Source organism: Cibotium barometz, chromosome 42 (genome assembly GCF_041138505.1).
Source record: "Cibotium barometz isolate CiBa-2024 chromosome 42, ASM4113850v1, whole genome shotgun sequence".
NCBI classification, from domain to species: domain Eukaryota; kingdom Viridiplantae; phylum Streptophyta; class Polypodiopsida; order Cyatheales; family Cibotiaceae; genus Cibotium; species Cibotium barometz.
In genome coordinates this window covers 1,531,741-1,551,410 of record NC_141087.1, presented here as the reverse complement: position 1 = coordinate 1,551,410, position 19,670 = coordinate 1,531,741, and the positions used below count along the sequence as shown (strand labels likewise).

General features: G+C 44.7%; 1 protein-coding gene across 3 annotated transcripts in view; it reads left to right on the top strand.

Moving 5' to 3' along the window:
- LOC147614041 (sodium/hydrogen exchanger 6-like) overlaps nucleotides 1-19,670 on the top strand; it is a 96,069-nt gene that overhangs the window by 20,664 nt on the left and 55,735 nt on the right. For 2 of the 3 annotated variants that reach the window (XM_086780582.1, XM_086780581.1), the window contains exons 4-11: nucleotides 16,780-16,831; nucleotides 16,937-16,996; nucleotides 17,131-17,155; nucleotides 17,265-17,350; nucleotides 17,527-17,638; nucleotides 17,736-17,798; nucleotides 18,086-18,105; nucleotides 18,181-18,278. In XM_086780582.1, the coding sequence (XP_086636708.1) occupies nucleotides 16,780-16,831; nucleotides 16,937-16,996; nucleotides 17,131-17,155; nucleotides 17,265-17,350; nucleotides 17,527-17,638; nucleotides 17,736-17,798; nucleotides 18,086-18,105; nucleotides 18,181-18,278 (516 nt within the window). The remainder of the gene's footprint in view (nucleotides 1-16,779; nucleotides 16,832-16,936; nucleotides 16,997-17,130; nucleotides 17,156-17,264; nucleotides 17,351-17,526; nucleotides 17,639-17,735; nucleotides 17,799-18,085; nucleotides 18,106-18,180; nucleotides 18,279-19,670) is intronic. The other variant, XM_086780583.1, reaches the window with a different exon arrangement.

The window sequence follows — 19,670 nt, the reverse complement described above, 5'->3', positions numbered from 1 at the left end:
GATGGGTCTCCATTACGGAATCTCCAATCTGTCACCACCCTCCTTAGGAATCAAGTGAATTAGACCCTCTGAAAGCCTCTGTGGCATGGTGCCCGTGGTCATAATCTCGTTGAAGGCTGCTCGAAGGCCGCTTCCATGATATTCCTGTGATGAAGAAAAAATGAGACAGGAAGCCGGTCTACTCTTGGGCATTCGCCCTTGGGAAGGGCCACCAAGGCATCTGCCAGCTCCTCAGCTGTGAAGGGAGTCAATAGGAAAGCCCGAAGAGCAAGGGAAACCACCTCTCTCGTGTGCCGCTGTGAGGTGATGAGCAACAATTAGTCTTTGCCTCCACAACTATCCTCTGTCAGACTCCCAACCCTTATAATATACTCGAGGAGCACTCAATGACTCTTTGCTAAACTCCAAGAACAATCATGACAATCCCAAGCTGAACAACGTACACTTCCGAAGAAGCTCCTAGAGCATAAAGCTCTTGTAGTATCATAACATGCACAACTTTTAGGCAACAACACCAAAGGTTCTTCAACCCGATTCCAAAACATGGGGAGACCAAACAGAATCTTCCTCTGGAGCATCTAAATCACTGAAAATACCAAGCTCAAGGCACCCAGCAGCCTTGTAGCTAGCCTTTGACTCTCTGCTGATGTAGTTAGACACCTGACCCCTCTCAGTCTGAATCAGCCGACCCACCAAAATTTCCGCTTGAGTTAGTCCTGACTCTGAACCAGCCTTATCTTCAGCCCTAACACCTCAGTTGACCTCCTATGATCTGCTACTGACCTTCTCCAACCCCAGCTGACTCTCAGCTGATCTTTGTCTCATTCAGTTGACTGCTCTCTGACTTAGTAGCTTCTTGTCCTCTAGACTCCTAGATTTTCCTCCAAAACCAACAACCCTCAAATCCCTCTAGACTCCTAGATTTTCCTCTAAAACCAACAACCCTCATTCCAACACTCCTCTGCTGACTGCCTGCTGACTCCTACCTGATTCAGTCCTGACTCAGCTGACTTAGCCGACTTCAGACTTTTCCACTTCTGTGTCCTCTGATGCTTACAAACCCTTAAACACCTTAGATCCCACAATGATTCATCATTACAGCCCCTTATCTGACATCAGCTGACCTCCAGCTGACTCTGTTAGACATCCTCCTGCTCACTAAAAGCTCTATCTGACTCTGATAGACTTCTGGCTAGGAGATTTGACCCTAATTGACTTCCTTTCAACCATAGTCACAAGAAATGTTTCGAGGTTTTTTGGGTTTTGTTTTGAAAGGTTTCGTCCCTCGGCTAAGAAACTGCGAGGTTTTGAAAAATCAATAATTTCATAAAGTAAAAATACTTAAAGAACTTATAGTAGCCATCTAAAAACATAGTGTAAAGATGAAAAAATGGTGTCTTCTCACACATCTTGGGGAACCATCCTTTTTTTCGTGAGGCATTATGGCAATTTTGCTTGATTAGATGCCTCAAGTGGTTCAATCAAGGACTCTTAAGAAATTGAAGAAGAGAAGGTAGAAATTGGGAAAGATTTAAGACATTGAAGAATGGCGTATGAAGAAAAAGGGGAAAGAAGAGAGGAGAAGAAGTGAAAAGGAGAAGAAAGGGAGAAGAAGAGGAGAGAAGAAGAAGAGAGAAGAAGAGAAGGAAGGAAGGAGGAGTAGAGGTGAACAAAGTAGCAGAAGATGGAAAAGGGAAGGAGGGAGGCAGGAGAAGAAGAGCGAAGGAAGGTGATGAGGAGGATATGGAAGAAAAACAAAAATTAAAAAATCCCATAAAAATCGAGGGGGCTGGGGGGGGGGGGGGGGGTTGTTACTATGCTCTCAACCCAAAAAGATTATTTCTACCCTTCTACACCTTGAGTTGACTTAGCCGATCTTTAGCTGACCATTGCTGACTGCATGTTGACCCTGTTTGATTCAGCTCTGACTCAGCACTAATTGAGACATCCCTCACAATTGATCTTCTCAACAATCTCAATCAAAACAACATAGCCAAAACACCATAGCACAAACAATTGTCAAACCTTACACTCCTGAAGAAACTTCAACAACACCCCTTCCATTCCAAGAAGTAGATATGGTAATCTTGCTAGATATTGGGTTAACACACACCCAACTGACAAGCAAAGCTACTAACACACTTCAATGGGATCAATCCCACTGCTTTAAGCCTCACATACGAATTCCCAGAAAACGCCCAACACATCCACACGCACCTTGAACACCAAAAAAGCACTTTGTTTTTTGCATTTAGATAAAATGAGAACTAGTCTCAACAACCCTAAGACCCTAGACTCAAACAAGAGAAAAAACATAAAAAACTGAGGGATCCTGTACAGCTTCAAACCTCTTTGAGAGATTCTGCAACCACCTTCTGTAGATCTTCTTCTTCAAACACAAACTCTCTCTGTCTTCTTCTTCAAACACAAATTGCAGTTGAGCATGTCCTGAGTAGAGCCCAAGTTCCAACAGAGATTTAGATAGAGATCCTAGGCTCACCTCTTGCAACCTTCGGTTGATCCTCTGACTCACTCACTCTCTCTGCTCTGGACCAGCCCACTCCTACTCACACTGCTTTGAGCTCCTCAAACACAAGCTCTTCTTCTTTTCCATTCTTTCTCCTCCCTCTGTTTGTTTGGGCCACTGTGTATATCCAACTGCATTTCCTCCCACGACTCTCAGCCAAAAGAGCCTTTATACAAAAAACAAAAGCCCCGACTTTTTCCTACCTTCGCTCCTCAAAAAAAGATTGCCACCCGATGCCTTTGATCTTCCCATTCTCTTTCCCCTTTTTCGTCGCCTTCATTCTTTTGCGCATCTTCACAAACAGCTCCCCTTTTTAGCAGGTGTATGGCCATTTTATTTATCCATCTATCCCAGTCAATTATATTGTTTTCATACTATGTCGACTACTTTGACCCTACACATATTATACACAGTACATTCTAGACTAGCATATGTACATCAACTCTAGATACAAGCCAACTATCATTGCTTGCAACAAAAACACCAGGACACTACACATATATACATGTTTTCTTGGTTTGATTTCTCAAACCACACCGCCCGACTCGCTCTTGCACATCCACCACTTATGGGGGTAATGGGGCGGGATATGAAAAAATATGTGGCTATGGCTCTCACATGGGGGTGGGGGGGGGGTGGGGGGGGGGTGGGGCTTGCAGCCTACCATCTCAACTCTACCACTTGCATTCTGTGTTGGTACTCTTACCACACACCTTGGAGGAGAGGTGGGATCAAGTCCACTCTACCACTTGCACTATGTGTTGATACTTTGACTACACACCTTGGAGGAGGTGGGCTCAAATGTGTAACATAAGATAACAATCACTCACAGGCATAGATATCTGTTGGAATGTGCAATGGAAATGAGACTGAAAACTGAGAGCAAAAAACATATATATATATATATATATTATATATATATATTTGACCTTGCTCAAAGGAGGAAGAAGACTGTCAGGACATCTGCTATGAGCAAAACCTATATGCCCTTCTTAACATAGTCTACCTAATCCACATATTGTGCCCACACAGTCCGGTTTTTCACGCCCTTGTAATCTTTGATTCTTGCATTTGTTCTTAACTGCATCCTTCCGTCACATGATCATTCTAACTCACATGCATTACATCTGTAAGGAAATGACCTCACTTTTTGGCATGATCGTGAAAAACCAGTATGGCTTTTCACGTCAAAAAAATTGTGCACAGTTGACATGATCTGCATTGATTACATGTATTTGAAGCGAATTAATTCATCTCTAGTCCTTCTCAATGACTAACGCTCGTATCTTTTCGACATGAATATCTCTAGATATTCATGACCGTGAAGGCACCAGAGATACCGGATATAAATCCGACTGCTGCAGATGTGAAAGAGTTTAAAGACTGAAACCAAGGAGCCAGGAAAGTAATGTATTGGCTTTCCATTAGTATACAGGACACCATGATTGGGCACATTCAGGATGCCAAGTCTCCCAAGGAGGCGTGGGACACCTTGGTAAAGCTTTATGAAACAAATACCAAGGCACGTAAGATACAGTTGACAATATGACATCATCACAGACATGTGAGTTGGAACTATGCTCATCTGCATATCTATCATGCCAAACCGTGGGATATATATGATGCAAAGCTAGGTACATCCGAGAACTTCTCCTAGCACTTCCAGCCTTCGCGATTCTCCCATGCACTCTCAACTCTCACCATATCCATCCCAATATCCTGGCTATCAAGGTCATTTATATATATATATATATATATATATATATATATATATATATATATGGCATGGGGCAGCCAGTCGGGGGGGGGGGTGGGGGTGGGGGGGGGAGGTGCCCATATATATATATATATATATACAGGATGGGGCAGCCAGTTGGCTTTGTGAAAACAGGTTGACAGCCCCAACATGGGCCCCACGACCAACAACACCTGGTCGGCTAGCCCACGACCAGCATCTAGGTGGGCCCCCATGGCCAACCGCCTCCTATAGGCCGGCCAGAGAAAGAAAAAACAGCCCCCATGACTACACGCCTACCAAAACTAGGAAAAGAAAAATGGACATGATCAGGGACTCCTCCCGCAGGCGGGCACACCCACATCACAGGCCCTCACTCCCTACAGTATAGTATGGTACAGACAAGAGATGAATGCTAACACCCCCTCTCAGCTCGTGGACGTGGAACCAATTCCAGTGAGCTGGAGTGCTGATGGAGCATCTGCTGAGGAAGAGGCTTCGTGAAGAGGTGTGCTGCATTGTCCTCCATCGAACAAATGGCTAGCAAGATGTCACCATCCAAAATCTTCTCTCAAACAAAGTGATATTGTATCTCTATATGCTTGGTCCGGGCATGGAAGACCGGGTTTCGAGCAATAGCTATATAGCTCTGGTTGTTGCATTGGATGAACGTGGGTTCCTTCTACGGAAACCGGATCTCGCCAAGTAACGTCCTCAGTCACACCACCTCGCAAGCAACACCGCAAGTAGCCCGATACTCTACCTCAATGGAAGACAAGGCAATAGTTGGCTGTTTCTTGCTGCTCCAAGAAATCACTCCCGAGCCAAGGGTAAAGCCGTATCCTGAAGTAGATCTCCTCGTGTCTAGATCTCCTCCCCAATTAGAGTCACTCCAACCTCGGAGATTGACTCGGTCCTTCAACCCCCCTCCAATGTTATAAAAGAGGTCCAAGATCCTTCGTACCCTATAGATACCGCAAGATCCGCAATCCTGCGTCCTAATGAGTCTTCAAATGTGGTTGCATAAATGGGCTCAACAACCCACTGGAAAAAGTCAAGTCCAATCTGGTGTTCAGCAACCAAATCAATGAACCGACAAGTTTCCGATATAATGAGGCATCAACTTACTCACAAGAATCATGTACAGTAAGTTTGGTATTTGGGTCCATTGGAGATGAAATAGGTTTGTAGTTCTCCATCCCAAAGGCCTTCAGCAACTCATGAACATACTGTTGCTGAGACACAGAACCCCCTCTGGATCTGCCAAATCTCCAATCCCAAAAGAAATCGAGTAAGCCTAAATCCGTCATCTCAAACTCCTCTGACAAGGCAGCCTTCGTCACGGCTAAATGCTCCACATGAGTGCCAGCGACGAGGATAAGATCATCCACATAGAGGATAATCAATGTGACCATACCGTGTTTCCAAAAGCGATACAAGTTCAGATCTACAACTAATCTATGGAAACTCTGGCTTTGAAAGAAAGCATCAATCTTCTGGTTCCAAGCCTTGGAAGCGTGTTTAAGACCATACAAAGCCTTTCGCAACCTGTAAACCATACCTTTTGAGCCCGGAACCTCAAAGCCTGGAGGTTGCTCAATATACTCCTCCTCCTGTAAGTCACCATTCAGGAACGCAGATTTAACATCCATCTGGTACATCGGTCATGCTGATGAGAGGCAAGGGCAAGAACTATCCGAATCGTGGCCATCCTAGCTGTCGGTGCAAAAGTGTCCGCATAGTCGATACCTGGCTGCTGAGCAAAGCCCTTAGCCACAAGTCTGGCCTTGTGCTTGTCCACGGACCCATCGGACTTATACTTGGTCTTGTAGACCCACTTGACACCAATGACGGACCGTGTCGACGTTCTCGGAACCAACTCCCAAGTTCCATTCTTCTCCATGGCCTCAAGTTCCACTTGCATGGCTTTCCTCCAAGTCTCCTAGGAAAGAGCTTCCTTAATTGATGTAGGCTCTTTGTCCCGAATGATACGAGACATCAAGGCATAATTTACCTATAAGTGCTCATCTGACTGACCTTTGTCACGAACTCTTGTGCGATCTTCGAGGTCCATCCTCCGTGGTCCAGTCGGAGGGATACTCCGTCACACCAGACTCTTGAATGGTATCCAACAACCAATTCGGTACGCGAACAGAATGTGGAGCCGCTTGTTGCTGCTGTGGCAAATCTCCAACCTCGGGATCAACCTCTCCTATTGACCAAGGTTGGCTAGTTGGAATAATAGCCCGGGACTCATCCTCATACACATCTGACTCTCCAAGAAGCGGTGGCTCCTCAACAGTGGAAGTCATGCCCATCAAAGACAACATCTCTGCTGACGGCAACCTCATTTTGCTCCAGGTCATATAACCTGTAGCCTTTGGAAAGAGAGTTATATCCCACAAAAACAAGCTTTTGGGACTGGAGTCAAGCTTCCCTCTCTGCTTCTTCGGAATGTGAACATAGGCTCACTCCCAAAAACACGGAAATGGGACACATTTGGTTTCTTGCCAAAATAAGCCTCAAATGGAGTCACCTTAGGCACTCCAGTCGTCGGAGAGAGGATATGGACAGCCGTAGCCATAGCCTCTCCCCAAAGTGGACGAGGAAGGTCGTGATGCTCCAACATCGTCCTCGCCATCTCCACCGCATTCCGGTTCTTTCGCTCAGCCACTCCATTCTCTGAAGGAGACCCAGTATTGGCCAACTCCCGCTTGATGCCATTCGGGGGCATGCAGCCCGGTATGCATACTGGTATGTTTGGAAACATGGCTGGAATGTATGGCATGCCAGGTGTGGGAATTGGTAATGTTGACCCTATGATGGGCATGAATGCTGGGGGTAGCAATCTTGTGAAGCCACTTCCTTACGATAATCTAACGCCTATGGGTAAGGCTAAGGATTATAAGGAAGGGGGAGCTGCTGTGAAATTTGATACATTCAGTGGGGCCAAAGATAAGTTAAAAGCACTTACCTTTTTACAGCAGTTTGATGCTGCTTTTTCTGGTGGTAATTACACGGAGTCCTCTAAGGTGAGAAAAGCTGCCACTTTTCTCAAGGGCAATGCATTGCAGTGGTGGTCTACTCTTCTCTTGCAGGGCATAGCACCATCTACTTGGGTACAATTTAAACAGGTGTTCTCTTCCGTTTGGCTCACATCTACTTTTGAGGTGGACGTAATGACAGCATGGCACAAGTTGGATGCATCAAAATGTGAAAATCTGGAAGATTACAATAAGAAGTTTTGGGAAGCTTTACTCCCAGTTACTTCTTACCGTGCAGTGCCTTTGTCTAAGCAGGTAGAGAAGTATTGTTGTGGGCTGCCCAAGGAAGTGCGTGACTATTGCATAAAGACTCGAGTAACAAACATGTCACAGATGATAGAGAATGCTATGACAGCTCATGCGTTACTCACTGGAGTCTCATCTGGATTTAAAGGAAGTAAGAACTCGAGCAAGAGATTTGAAAAGTCTGGGCATGCTTCGCGTGATGCAAAAGGGTCTACAGAGACGCAGTATAAGAAGTTGCCAATGCCCAAGAGAACTCCTGAGGAGAGACGGGCTTTGAGAGATGCTCAGAAATGTTTCTATTGTACAGAAGAGGGACATATGTCTTTTAATTGTCCCAAGAGAAAGTCCCAAAAGGACTCTGACAATAAAGGAGAGCCCAAGTCAAAGAAACCAAAACCTTCTGCAGGGTTAGTTCCTGATCTTGTTGGGGAACAGCCAGGTGGTGAAGAGACTGAGTTGTGCAGGGCATGGGGCAAGGTGAGAGATCAAAATGCCTTGATATTCTTTGACACAGGTGCTAGAGCCAACTTTATTTCACCGGATTTGGCTGGCAGATTGGGGATTTGTGCAGAGGAGATGGGGCCGTTATATGAGGCTAACATGGCTTGTCCAGGGTATGCAGAACCCGTCACTCCTATCCTTGGGAAGCTCAGGCTTCATTTGCAGGGTTATGTGGACAACGAAGAGTTTTTCATCATGCCACTTGATGGATGTGATGTTTTGTTGGGAATGCCATGGTGCCACAGAGTACATGCGGTGGTGGATACATACAATAGGAAGATCACTTCGACTCATAGAGGGAAAGCACATGTTTTGGATGTAAAACTTAAAGGGGAATCTGTTCCTATTGTATCAGCTTCGGCAATTTCATGAGTAATGAAAAAGCATCTTTCCGCGGACTTGATTTATGTAAAGGATGCAAAAGATGATGAGTCTAAGTCTAATTTGTCTATGTTAGATAAGGACAGGACTGATTTCTTATGTGGGTTCCAAGATTGTTTTTTCGAGTCATTGCTAGGGGAACTTCCTCCGGAAAGGCCAGAAGATCATGCCATTGATCTAATTCCTGGTAGTACTCCACCAAATAGACCGCCGTACCGTGTTAGTGCAGCCCAACAAGAAGAAATTATGAGTCAGGTACAGGAGCTTTTGAATAAAGGGTTGATACAGCCTAGCTCATCACCCTTTTGCTCACCTGTACTCTTAGTGCAAAAGAAGGATGGTTCTTGGCGCATGTGTATTGACTACAGGGCGCTGAACAAGAATACCATCAAGAATCAATTCCCCATACCAAGGATCGATGACATTTTGGACCGCTTACAGGGCTCCATAGTCTTTAGTCGGATTGATTTGAAAAGCGGGTATCATCAGATACGTATTAGACCCGAGGATGTGCATAAGACAGCATTTCGAACCACGTTTGGGTTGTATGAGTTCTTGTTTATGCCCTTTGGTTTGACAAATGCACCTGTCACATTTAACAGAATGATGGACAGGATTTTCCGGCCTCAGAGAGCGTTTGTGGACACATTCTTTGATGATATGATTGTGCATTCACAAACTGAGGAAGAGCATAGAAGGCATTTGGCCATTGTGTTTGCAGAACTCCAGAACCATAGGCTGGTTATTAATGGCAAGAAGAGTGAGTTCTTCTTGCAAGAGATACATTTCTTGGGGCATATTGTATCTAAGCATGGAGTCCGTATGGATCCAGCGAAGGTGGAATCAATTCTTAATTGGCCAGATTTGAGGACCGTGCATGATGTACGCAGCTTTTTGGGATTGTGTTCCTATTACAGGCGGTACATACGGTATTTTGCTGAAATTGCTTCGTCCCTTCATGCCTTAACAAAGAAGGCAACTCCGTTTAGATGGGCTGATCGGGAAATTACAGCCTTCAAAAAGCTTAAAGAAAAGCTTACTTCGGATCCAGTATTGGTATTACCGGATCTCCGAAAGGCTTTTGTTGTCCAATGTGATGCATGTGGAAACAGCATTGGGACAGTTCTCATGCAGGAAGGACATGTGATAGCCTATGAGAGTAGAATATTGTAAGATGCCGAGAAGCATTTACAGGTTTATGAGAAAGAGATGTTGGCTGTAATTCATGCTCTTTCTACATGGAAACACTATTTGCTTGGGGCTGATTTCACTGTGCAGACAGATCATCAGACCTTGCGTTATTTCCTCACGCAAACTAAGCTTTCAGAGAAGCATATGTGATGGGCAAACTTTTTGTCTATGTTTCACTTCCAGATTGTGCATGTGGAAGGCAAAAAGAATGTTGTGGCAGATGCTTTGTCACACAAGGTCTCAGCAGTTTCACTTGCTTATCATCATGAGCTTGATGAAATGAAAGAGCAGTATGCCCATGATGAGGACTTTGAAAGGTTGTATGATCAGCTATCTGAGGGTCAGCGGCATGAGCACTATACTCTCAGAGATGGGTTTCTGTTGATGCATGGTAGATTGTGTTACCAGGCAATTGCGCCTCAAGGTTATGATTGAAAGTCATGCTCCACCGTATGCAGGTCATAGAGGTATTGACGCCATGGTAAAAGCAGTGGAGACTTTCTTTTATTGGCCAACCTTGAGAAGAAATGTTGATGCTTTTGTTAGGCAATGCATCGTATGTCAGAAGGTAAAGTTTGACCGTCAAACGACACCAGGGTTACTACAGCCTTTACCTATTCCAGATAGACCTTGGGAGAGCATTGCCATGGATTTTATATTTGATCTGCCACGGACACAAACGGGCAATGATGGCATTTGGACTATCATATGCAGGTTCAGTAAGCAGGCTCATTTCATTCCCGTGCGTAAGACGATCAAAGTTGATCATATGGTGAGCGAACATCTTCAAGTATCATGGCTTGCCTACATCTATCATTAGTGACCGTGATCCACGGATGACGAGTTTATCCTGGAGAGGCTTGTTTGACAACATGGGTACAACTCTCAAGTTTTCATCTTCATTTCATCCACAAACAGATGGTTAATCGGAAGAGGCTAACTCTACAGTGTTAGATCTTCTCAAATGTTATGTGCCAGAGCACAAGCAACAATGGGAAAAGTACCTTCCTTTGGTGGAGTTTGCATATAACAACACTGTTCATACCTCGACGGGCAAGGCGCCTTTTGAGATTGTGGAAGGAGGGAAGAAGGTACCACCCATTTTGCACACAAAGGATAAGATCTTTGAGGCTGATCAGTATGTGGAAAACATGGATGAAGCTTATCGGAGAGTTAAGTTGGCACTCCAGAAAACTCAGCAGAAGTAAAAGAAAGCAGCAGACCGTCACAGACGTGCATTAGAGTTTGCATTGTGTGATTGGGTTCTTTTGCGATTTGAAAAGGCTAGGCTCAAGAAGATGAAGGGTAAAGAGCGCTTATTTCCTAAGTTGAGCATGCGCTATTATGGGCCTTTTCAAGTGTTGGAAAAGATTGGTGAGGTGGCCTATCGTTTGAAGCTACCAGATCACTGGAATATTCACAATGCTTTTCATGTGAGTCTCCTTAGACCTTTCCGTGGGGATGTGCTTGAGGATGTATCAGATGAGGCTTAGCCGGAAGTTGAGGAACTTGATGAGGTTCTTATTCCAGAGCAGATACTGGCACATAAGGAAAGAAAGGTAGGAGGTAAAGTTTCCCGTCGCTATCTTATGAAGTTCAAGAACTATTCACCGATGGATGCGAAGTGGATGAAGGTGACTTAACAGATTCACCTCAGGTTTTGGAGCTTTATCTCGATGCCTTTGAGTTGGAGCCGACTCTTGTTATGGCTCATTCAGGTTCAGCAAAGCATGGGTCTGGAGCATTGCCTAATGCTCAAGAGGGGGGTAGCACCTCCACTCCCTTGACAGACAGGCTCAGATGACATCTAGAGGTCGCTTGGTGTAGTTTTGTCTCACCTTAAGGTATTGATGGCTGACATTACATCTGTTTATGGGACTTCTATGATATATGTGTACTAGTCACATTGGATGTTGTGGTTGTGTATGGTTCACAGTGGTATACAACTTGGACTACTACTACGCCATTGGTTTGCAGTGAATGTTGATACATGTGCATGGCTTAGAGAGATTGGGACGCTGATCTTGCCATATTGTATATTTCACTTTGGATATTTTGCTGTATCACCAGAATGCAATCGAGGACGCTTGCCATTTTTCAAGAGGGGGTTATGTCATGACCCTGTGAAAACGGAACAGCATAAGTGTGGGAATGGTGGTTGCTGAGCAAAAATATTAAATGATTCACATTTGGGGTGCCCGGACAAAGAGAATGATGTGTGGACATCTTCAGGGGGACGAGAACATTAATGAATTTTAATGTTCTAAGCATGGGTGGCCCCTAGGCCTTAGTGGCCCCTAGGAAACTTTAATAAACATTAAAGTTGGGGGCCTAGGATAATTTTAGAGAGAGAGGCAACTCCACTTTTGGAGTTACACGCCTCTCTCATCTCTCCCTCTCTTGCTTTTGGGAATACGTGCAAGAAACCTGCGTGGAGAAGAGGAAGAGTCGACTGGACTGGTTGCTACTGTGTGTGTGAGAAAAACAGGCCGTACAGAGCTGTACGACTGCAGGTACAAGTGTACGATTGTAGGTACAGGTGGCGTTGACAGGGTACCGTACAGCAAGTACTGGCGGTGGCTGTTGCAAGCGGCTGTCAGTTGCAGATTCAGGCGGCGCAGGCAGGTACAGTCCACGTGGCAGCTGTACGACTGCAGGTACAGTTGTACGGACAGAACAGGTGCAGGCGGCGTTGAGTTCAGGCTGTGCTGGCAGGAACAGACAGCAGGCGGCTGCTGTGCAGGTACAGATATGTACGGTACAGGCGGCTACAGAGAGACTGTACGGACAGGTACAGTGGTGATTTACTAACCTGTACGGACAGGTACAGCTGGTTTGAGTTCTGTTCAGACCTTAACAATAGTGGTCGGTGCATCTTCAGTTGCAGGCAGAGCTTTCTCAGAGCTTAGTTGGTGTATTAGTCAAGTGGTTGCAAGGAGGAAAGTACAGACTGGTACGATTGGCCTCACGAGTGCAGAATCACGTGCTAATTTGGTAAGCTCTGAACTTGTCCATCTTTCTTTCTTTCCATTGGCTTATGTCTGCTGCAGAGTTGTGTTATCTGGCCCCTTGTGAGAGGAGGGGTATGGCAGATTGAAAGGGTGGAAACAGAGATTGGACAGTGGATGTATGTTTGTCCTGAGTTGTGGAACCATGTTCATGGGATATGCCAGATGTGTGCTTGAGGCTGCCCGGCTGAATTGTCTTGGCTGATCAGAGGGAAGCACAGAGTGTTGCTTTTGTGGGACACAGATCTGTGTGTGAATCCTCTGTGCTAAGAGGTCTTGTGGGCTACCAGATTGGACATACAGGTGTATTCTCCTGGCTGGCTTTGTTGTACTTAGCTTTACATCTTTTTGAATTTGAATAAAGAAATACCGAAAGGGGCGCGAAGCTTTGGGGCGAACAGGTGCCGTTCTCATTTCAGTTTTGGGGCACTTTAGTTCCAATTAAATTTGTTTTAATATTTGGACTACAAGTGGAAGGGTGACTGCTATAGTCTACCGCACTTTGGTTTCTACCAGAGGCCGGTTTCAGTCGGCCCTGTGAAAGCAGATCGACAGCCTCAACATGGGCCCCACGACCAGCATAACCTGGTCGGCGAGCATCTAGGTGGGCCCCCATGGCCGCCGCCTCCTACAGGCTGGCCAGAGAAATAAAAAACAGCCCCCATGTCTACACGCCTACCAAAACTGGGAGACGACTCCTGCGGGCGGGCACACCCACATCACAGGCTCTCACTCCCTAGAGTATAGTATGGTTCAGATAGGAGATGAATGCTAACAATATCCTGGTGTTCCATAAACATTTCTGCTACACGGTTTATAGGCATTTCAGCCACCAATAGTTTAACAAGCATTTCAATCACCAATAGAAAATCGTCAATCCATGAGTTGTCATGTGCTCCATAAATCCAATACATCCCAATAAAGAGAGCCAGAGAATTCCAAGGATAACCATAAATACTACGCTTTTCAGCCATTATCAATGTTTCCGTGAAGGCACTCAAGGCAAACAGTGCACTACTCCTTGTATGGGCATACAAGGGTTAGGCTTATCACCTACTTTATTCAAAAAGGGTGAACAAACTTTTAGCTAAGTTAAAAGCAAATATTGATTCAAATATTTACTGGAAAAATACTTGGCTTTCCTTAGACGCGTTTGTCCGAAGTGTTGTCCTTGAGAAACACAGCAGCATAGAGATCCTTAAACCTCCAAAATCCATGCGGGATTTAACTTGTAACGAGATACTTTTCACATCCATAAGATGTCCTTTGCAAGGTGGTACCATTCTCTTGCCTTTGTAACATAAACTCTGAATTGGCTGGCCACGCTTAAAAACATTGATGGCAAGTATGTTCCTCACTTGTGATCTTTTCCTTCCTTATGAGAGTGATGGAAGTCTGTGTGCTGAGACCAATGAAACTGAACCGTGCGGTGGACCAAGGCCTTACACACTTTGTTATACCATCAATGTGTAGTGCTTGTACAACCATCTGAGTAGGGAGGCCTAGACCTCATCGACCCTACAGTACATAGCAGAGCCCTTCTGGGCAAGCTTATAGTTCGCTGTCTCCAGCCAGAGATTGTGCCCTGGAAGGAATTTCTGTTGAGCTGCACCTCCTCTCGGCTTCCATTTCAAGGTGGCACCTGAACTCCAAATGTGCGATGCTTCTTTTCTGCGGGCTCCCCAAAGAGAGTTCAGCACCTCCTCCGTTAACAAATTTGCAGCCAACCTTTTCTGAGCTTGGTGTGCCCTTCGCCCAGCAATGATCCGGATCCCCCCAGCCCACTGAGGAGGACCAAATGTGCCAGCCCATCGCCTGGAACCCTGTCATTCCTGTCCCCTTCGGCCACCTTATTGGGGCCAAATCTCACTTCGCTTGGGACAGACGCTATTGCCCAAAGGCCTAGCAGGTTTGGTGGCACATACTCTGCCTATTCATTTCAGACTGCCATTGCCCGCACCGTCACATGGGGGGCCGTTGCCTAGCAGGCGGAGGCTGGCACAACACTCTTCTATGAGGATGACTGAGCAGGCCTAGCTCTTGTGCTCTCACACGGCCGCATTTCAGTGGCGACAGTGGCCACGGCTCCCATCCGACAATGGACCTTTGAGACTGGCACATGTAGCGTTGTTAGCTCATATGCAGCCTTGCCGCATGGCACATCTGGCGAGTGCGCTGCAGCGAGACTAGCGCAGGTGATTCCATCCCCCTCGTGGAGACCATTTGAGCTATATGGATTGATCTCATTCACACCTTGCAAGGATGCCTGGAGCGCTTGGCAAGGGACTCAGAGGGCATGTGGAGAAAGCGGGCAACATTCTTCCACACCTGGAGTAGTGGACCCTTCTTCACTAGAAAGGAGGGTATGGTCATTTGGCATTACAGTCCACCTGTTTGAGGGCCTCTGATGTAGCCTCCCTCCGAGAGCGGGCAACCATGGAGGGAGCCCCCCCTTCTTTTTTCAGTTCTATTACTGTCATAGACAGAACGCCTCTTGGCAGTTTTCTTTTAACTAATAGAAGGGTCTATTCTTGGGAAAGAAAACTTATAAACTTGACAGACTTGTCTTCAGTACAAAACTCCCGTAATCTTGGCTTTTTATGGCTGTTCATTGCTTCATCTCTATGCCTTGAATGATCCAAGGGATGGCTCAAAGAACCATGATGGTGTTGCGAAGGTTCAAGTGATCGGGATTGTTGGGATGTAAGTGGGCTCGCCTTGTTAGAGATTGGGGTTGTCCAGATATAACACTCTACGCGGTGTTGAGGCTGAGAAGGAGCAGCACTCCAAGTAGTAGTAGCATGATGTGAAAACGGTTTAGCACAAACTTGTCGTATAGGTTGTCCTTTTTCACATAACTAGAAGTAAGCCACGTCAATTGGTTCCAGGTCCATTTGCAAGCTTCACAAACTACGATTTGTAGAGACCTTTCTTAGTGGCCTCTTTAGACTACTTCTGCACTTTGGAAAATGAGAAGCTTTGTTTAATAACCTCATTGTCTGCATAGCTTCAGCTTGGCAGGTCAGTTCTCTCTCAAGAATTTTGCTACACAAGATTTTCATGCTAGCTTCATCGAGAAATTAACCTTGTCAGAAGATTAAACTTGAAGAGCAGTAGAACTAGCTCAAAGGGTAGCTGATCCAGCCCTCATTTCAACACAGATTGTATCAACTAATGTAGATCAGTTGAGTGCTTCCTATTACATCAGATTTCAGCAATTGGGAGAGGTTTTCTTATTCTGTTCACAGCCAGTCTCTTTGAGCTCAGTAAGCAGTTCAGTTTGTTACAGATCAATCAAGGTTCTTTGGAAATATTCAAGTTGTATTAAAATCAGCAGCACACAGTAGATTTGGTTGGGAGAACTCAGTCTTAAACAACAATTTCAGCAGTATACAGTAGATTTGCTGGCAGTTGTTTTTTCTTTCCATGGCAGTCTTTGTATCATCTATTGGTCTCATAGACTCTTTGGGTCATTAATAGATGTTAATATTACTTTCTTTCTTTCTTTTCTATATATTCTCAGTTTCGGTGTTTCAAAAAACTGAGAATATATAGATGCCTTCATCAGTGCACCTTGACACTTGAAGAGTTTGGTGAAATTCCGGCCAGGTTGGCACCAAGGGGAAGGCTCAGTGATGTGATTTAGTGGCTACAGTGACTGAACCTTGACATTTGCACACATCCGAGTACCATGGATCGTCTATGCTTTCTTCTAAAAAAAATAATCATGGAGCTCAATGTTGAGCTTTAAATGAATTAATGCTTTGTGTCTTTGTTTGCACTGTGCTGAAGTATCTGTCTTCTACTCATCCTTGTTTGCAACCTCTTATTGTTGGAGATTCGCGGAAAGATGTGGGGCAGTTTCACATGAAGGCGATCGCTAAAGTTCACAAAGGAGGGCTTGGAAGCAGGGTAGGTGACAAAGGAAAAGCGTAGGGGGAAGGGAGGAGAGGTGAGGCAAATATTTAGTGACGCACTTGTAGCGACTTATGATAATGCGTGGCTGAAGTTGGCAGAAGGTGACCACTTGTGTGATCTTAGTCTTATGGAATGGGTTTTATATTTCAACCTTATAAAGGTATATATAGCAGGAAGTAAAGCTTTGCTGGGAAGAGGACTGACTTTTCAACTTGTGGGTCTTTCCAGGTCTGATTGTTGGTGGTATAGCAAACATTTCGAACACCGAAGAAAGTTTCAAGTAATAAATTTGATGGCTTTGTTATTCGAAGCAGTATTGATGGATTGGCTTCTTCTAGGTTTCTTCAGTGAACTTTCTGAATGATGTTTTATGGTGTGTCTACAGGAGATGGTTCAATTTCCGGGAGGAGTTCTTTCTCCTGTTTCTGTTACCTCCAATCATTTTATATCCTTTTGGTTAGGCAGTCTACAAGATTTGGTAATAACATTTTTCAGAGAGAGTGGCTTTACATTCATTGTTTTCTTCTGATATTTGTACATACCATTGTTATTGAATTTGTTGCCTTGACTTCTAGTCACTTACTCAGGGTTCAGCCTACACCCTGTAAGGTCCCTTTTCCAAAATAAAAATTTCTGAGTTTTCATTTTTGAAGTGCACATGCACACGTGCTTCCTATTTGCTTGCTTAATCCTGCTCTCGATTTTTCATGCAGAAACCTTTCTTTTCAAATTTTGGTGCAATCATAACATTTGCCATTCTTGGGACCTTTATAGCTGCAATGGTCACAGGGATCCTCGTGTAAGTTCTTATTGAGTTTCAAACTGCGTGTCTGAGTCAATGCAATGCGCCATGCATATTGTTCTCGATTGGGTATGTGAGTAGAAGTGCTGTTTTTTGTGGTCTTGATTCTGAATGCTTCTTTGCCATAGCTTCAGAAAGATGCTGAAAGTGGACTGGCCATACTTGTTGGCCAGTTATCTTGGTGGACTTCTGTTTCTAATGTACAGGTTACCATTTCGAGAGAGTTTACTGTTTGGGGCTATAGTTTCTGCCACAGATCCAGTGACTGTTCTAGCAATTTTTCAAGTATGCTTTCTACCTTCCTATAAGTTTTAGGGGCATAAATTTCTCAGCATTGTGTTCATCCCGCTTAAAAAATGTGTTTATGGTGCTTTGATTTCAGGAACTGGGGACTGATGTGAACCTTTATGCCTTAGTTTTTGGAGAGTCTGTTCTGAATGATGCGGTATAGACTGCCTCTTGACTATGTTCCATCTTGTGTTGAGAAAGCATTAAGAGCGAGCTAAAAATGCTGCTCTGTTGAGCACGTATTAAGAGCGATTTAAAAATGCTTCTCTGTTGTGCAGGCTGCAGTGTTTTTTGTCTGCATTGCATGGCTTTCGAGATTAGGACATGCATGTGTCTGTTCTGCGTTGCATGGCTTCTGAGATTAGTGTAGCATACATGTTTTGATTTTATAACTCTGATGAGTTTTTTTTGGGATGCTATTTGACACTGGCTATGCTATACAAGGTGGCGATTTCTCTCTATAGGTGAGTGATCCTTTTTGTGTTTTTCTTTTTGTGTACATACTACAAACTTATATTTAATCGTAATGAACTCTCCAGGACCATTGTCAATGTTGGGCATCATCCTGCAGCGAAGCACAGTATGATTGCTGCTGTTTGGAGCTTTGTTGAAATTTTTGTGGGCTCATTATCTGCAGGTAATTTCATGGCAAAGCTAGATGTGTACAGGTTTCACGACGTGTTATGTGATTGATGGACAAGGCTAAAAGAATCTTTTGCACATTTGAACGTGTGCAACGTGGAATTATTGGATGATACAGACCTGCATTGATCAAAACTGAAACAATTTCTGTGTTTCCTGTGATAGTGGATACAGTTAATACTACATTTTTTTGTGCTCTTTGTACCAAGCCAGTTCAAATGGCAAGAAGCGTCAATAATGTTGAGATATGAGTCCAAACTTGGCTCAAGAGCCTCTCTTGAGGCGCCATACTGATGTCATGGTTTTAATTTTTTACACAAGGTGTATGTAGCATCAGTATATCATACTTTACTTTATGTCACGTGCATTTTCTGAGCCCTTGTCCAGGGTCGAGTTGCCTGTGTACTGCCAGGTTGGTTAGGTTATGTTGTGCAAGTCTCGCACAGTCCACTCGTGCTAGTCCCAGACAGTCTATGTAACCCACATGCAAGATGTCATGATGTACATGGTGTCTGGGCATTGGACATCCCAGTTGAGTGTGTCAGTGTTTCCAGGTCAGGCGAGGTGTGAACAGTCCATAGGATCTACTAATGGCTGTGGTCAGCCAATGTGGACACCCATGCATTGGATATAACCCCCAAGGGTGGCCGACTAATGTGGGAACCCAATAAAGGGCATATGGGGCTGGTCGCCTACATGACTACAGTCGAGCTGGTCCAATCAGTAGGCTGAGCTGACTGCCTCATCTCAGCACTATATAAGTAGGCGTTTGCCCCATGTCAGGGGTTTGTCGCGACCAAACCTTCTCCAAGATGCCCTAAACATTATACCTAAGCATCAATGATCCAAATTAGGTTCCGTAGGCTTGATCTCACCACCCAACCGTACATCGAGTACATCGGATCACACCTGAGCAGAAAGGGGTCAAGACTCCCGTCCATACATACTCACAACAAACATACTTATCAATTCATGATCGGTCTCAAGATTCGAGGGTTGAATCACTAAATTACCCTTGAGACAAAAATGGACACCATCACATGTAATGGAGATGGTATGGCCATTCTACTTTTTACCCAATATTAGATTTACTGTATCTAGATTCATAAGCAAAAAATCTAGACGCTCGGTATAAACCTATATAGTAATTGGTAGCTGGGACACTTGTCCATGGCCCGCCGCCTAATTCACCCAATACACACGATCACTTGGCTACGTTGTATCCCCAACTTCTGCACCAATCTTGCATCAATGAAATTGTGAGTACTACCAAGGTCAAATAAGGTGAGCAGCGTTTTCCCCATGATTGACCCGTACATATGGATTAGATCATTAGGACTGAAGACTGTCGAACTAAAGTTACAATCAATGCAAGTACTTTGGTCAA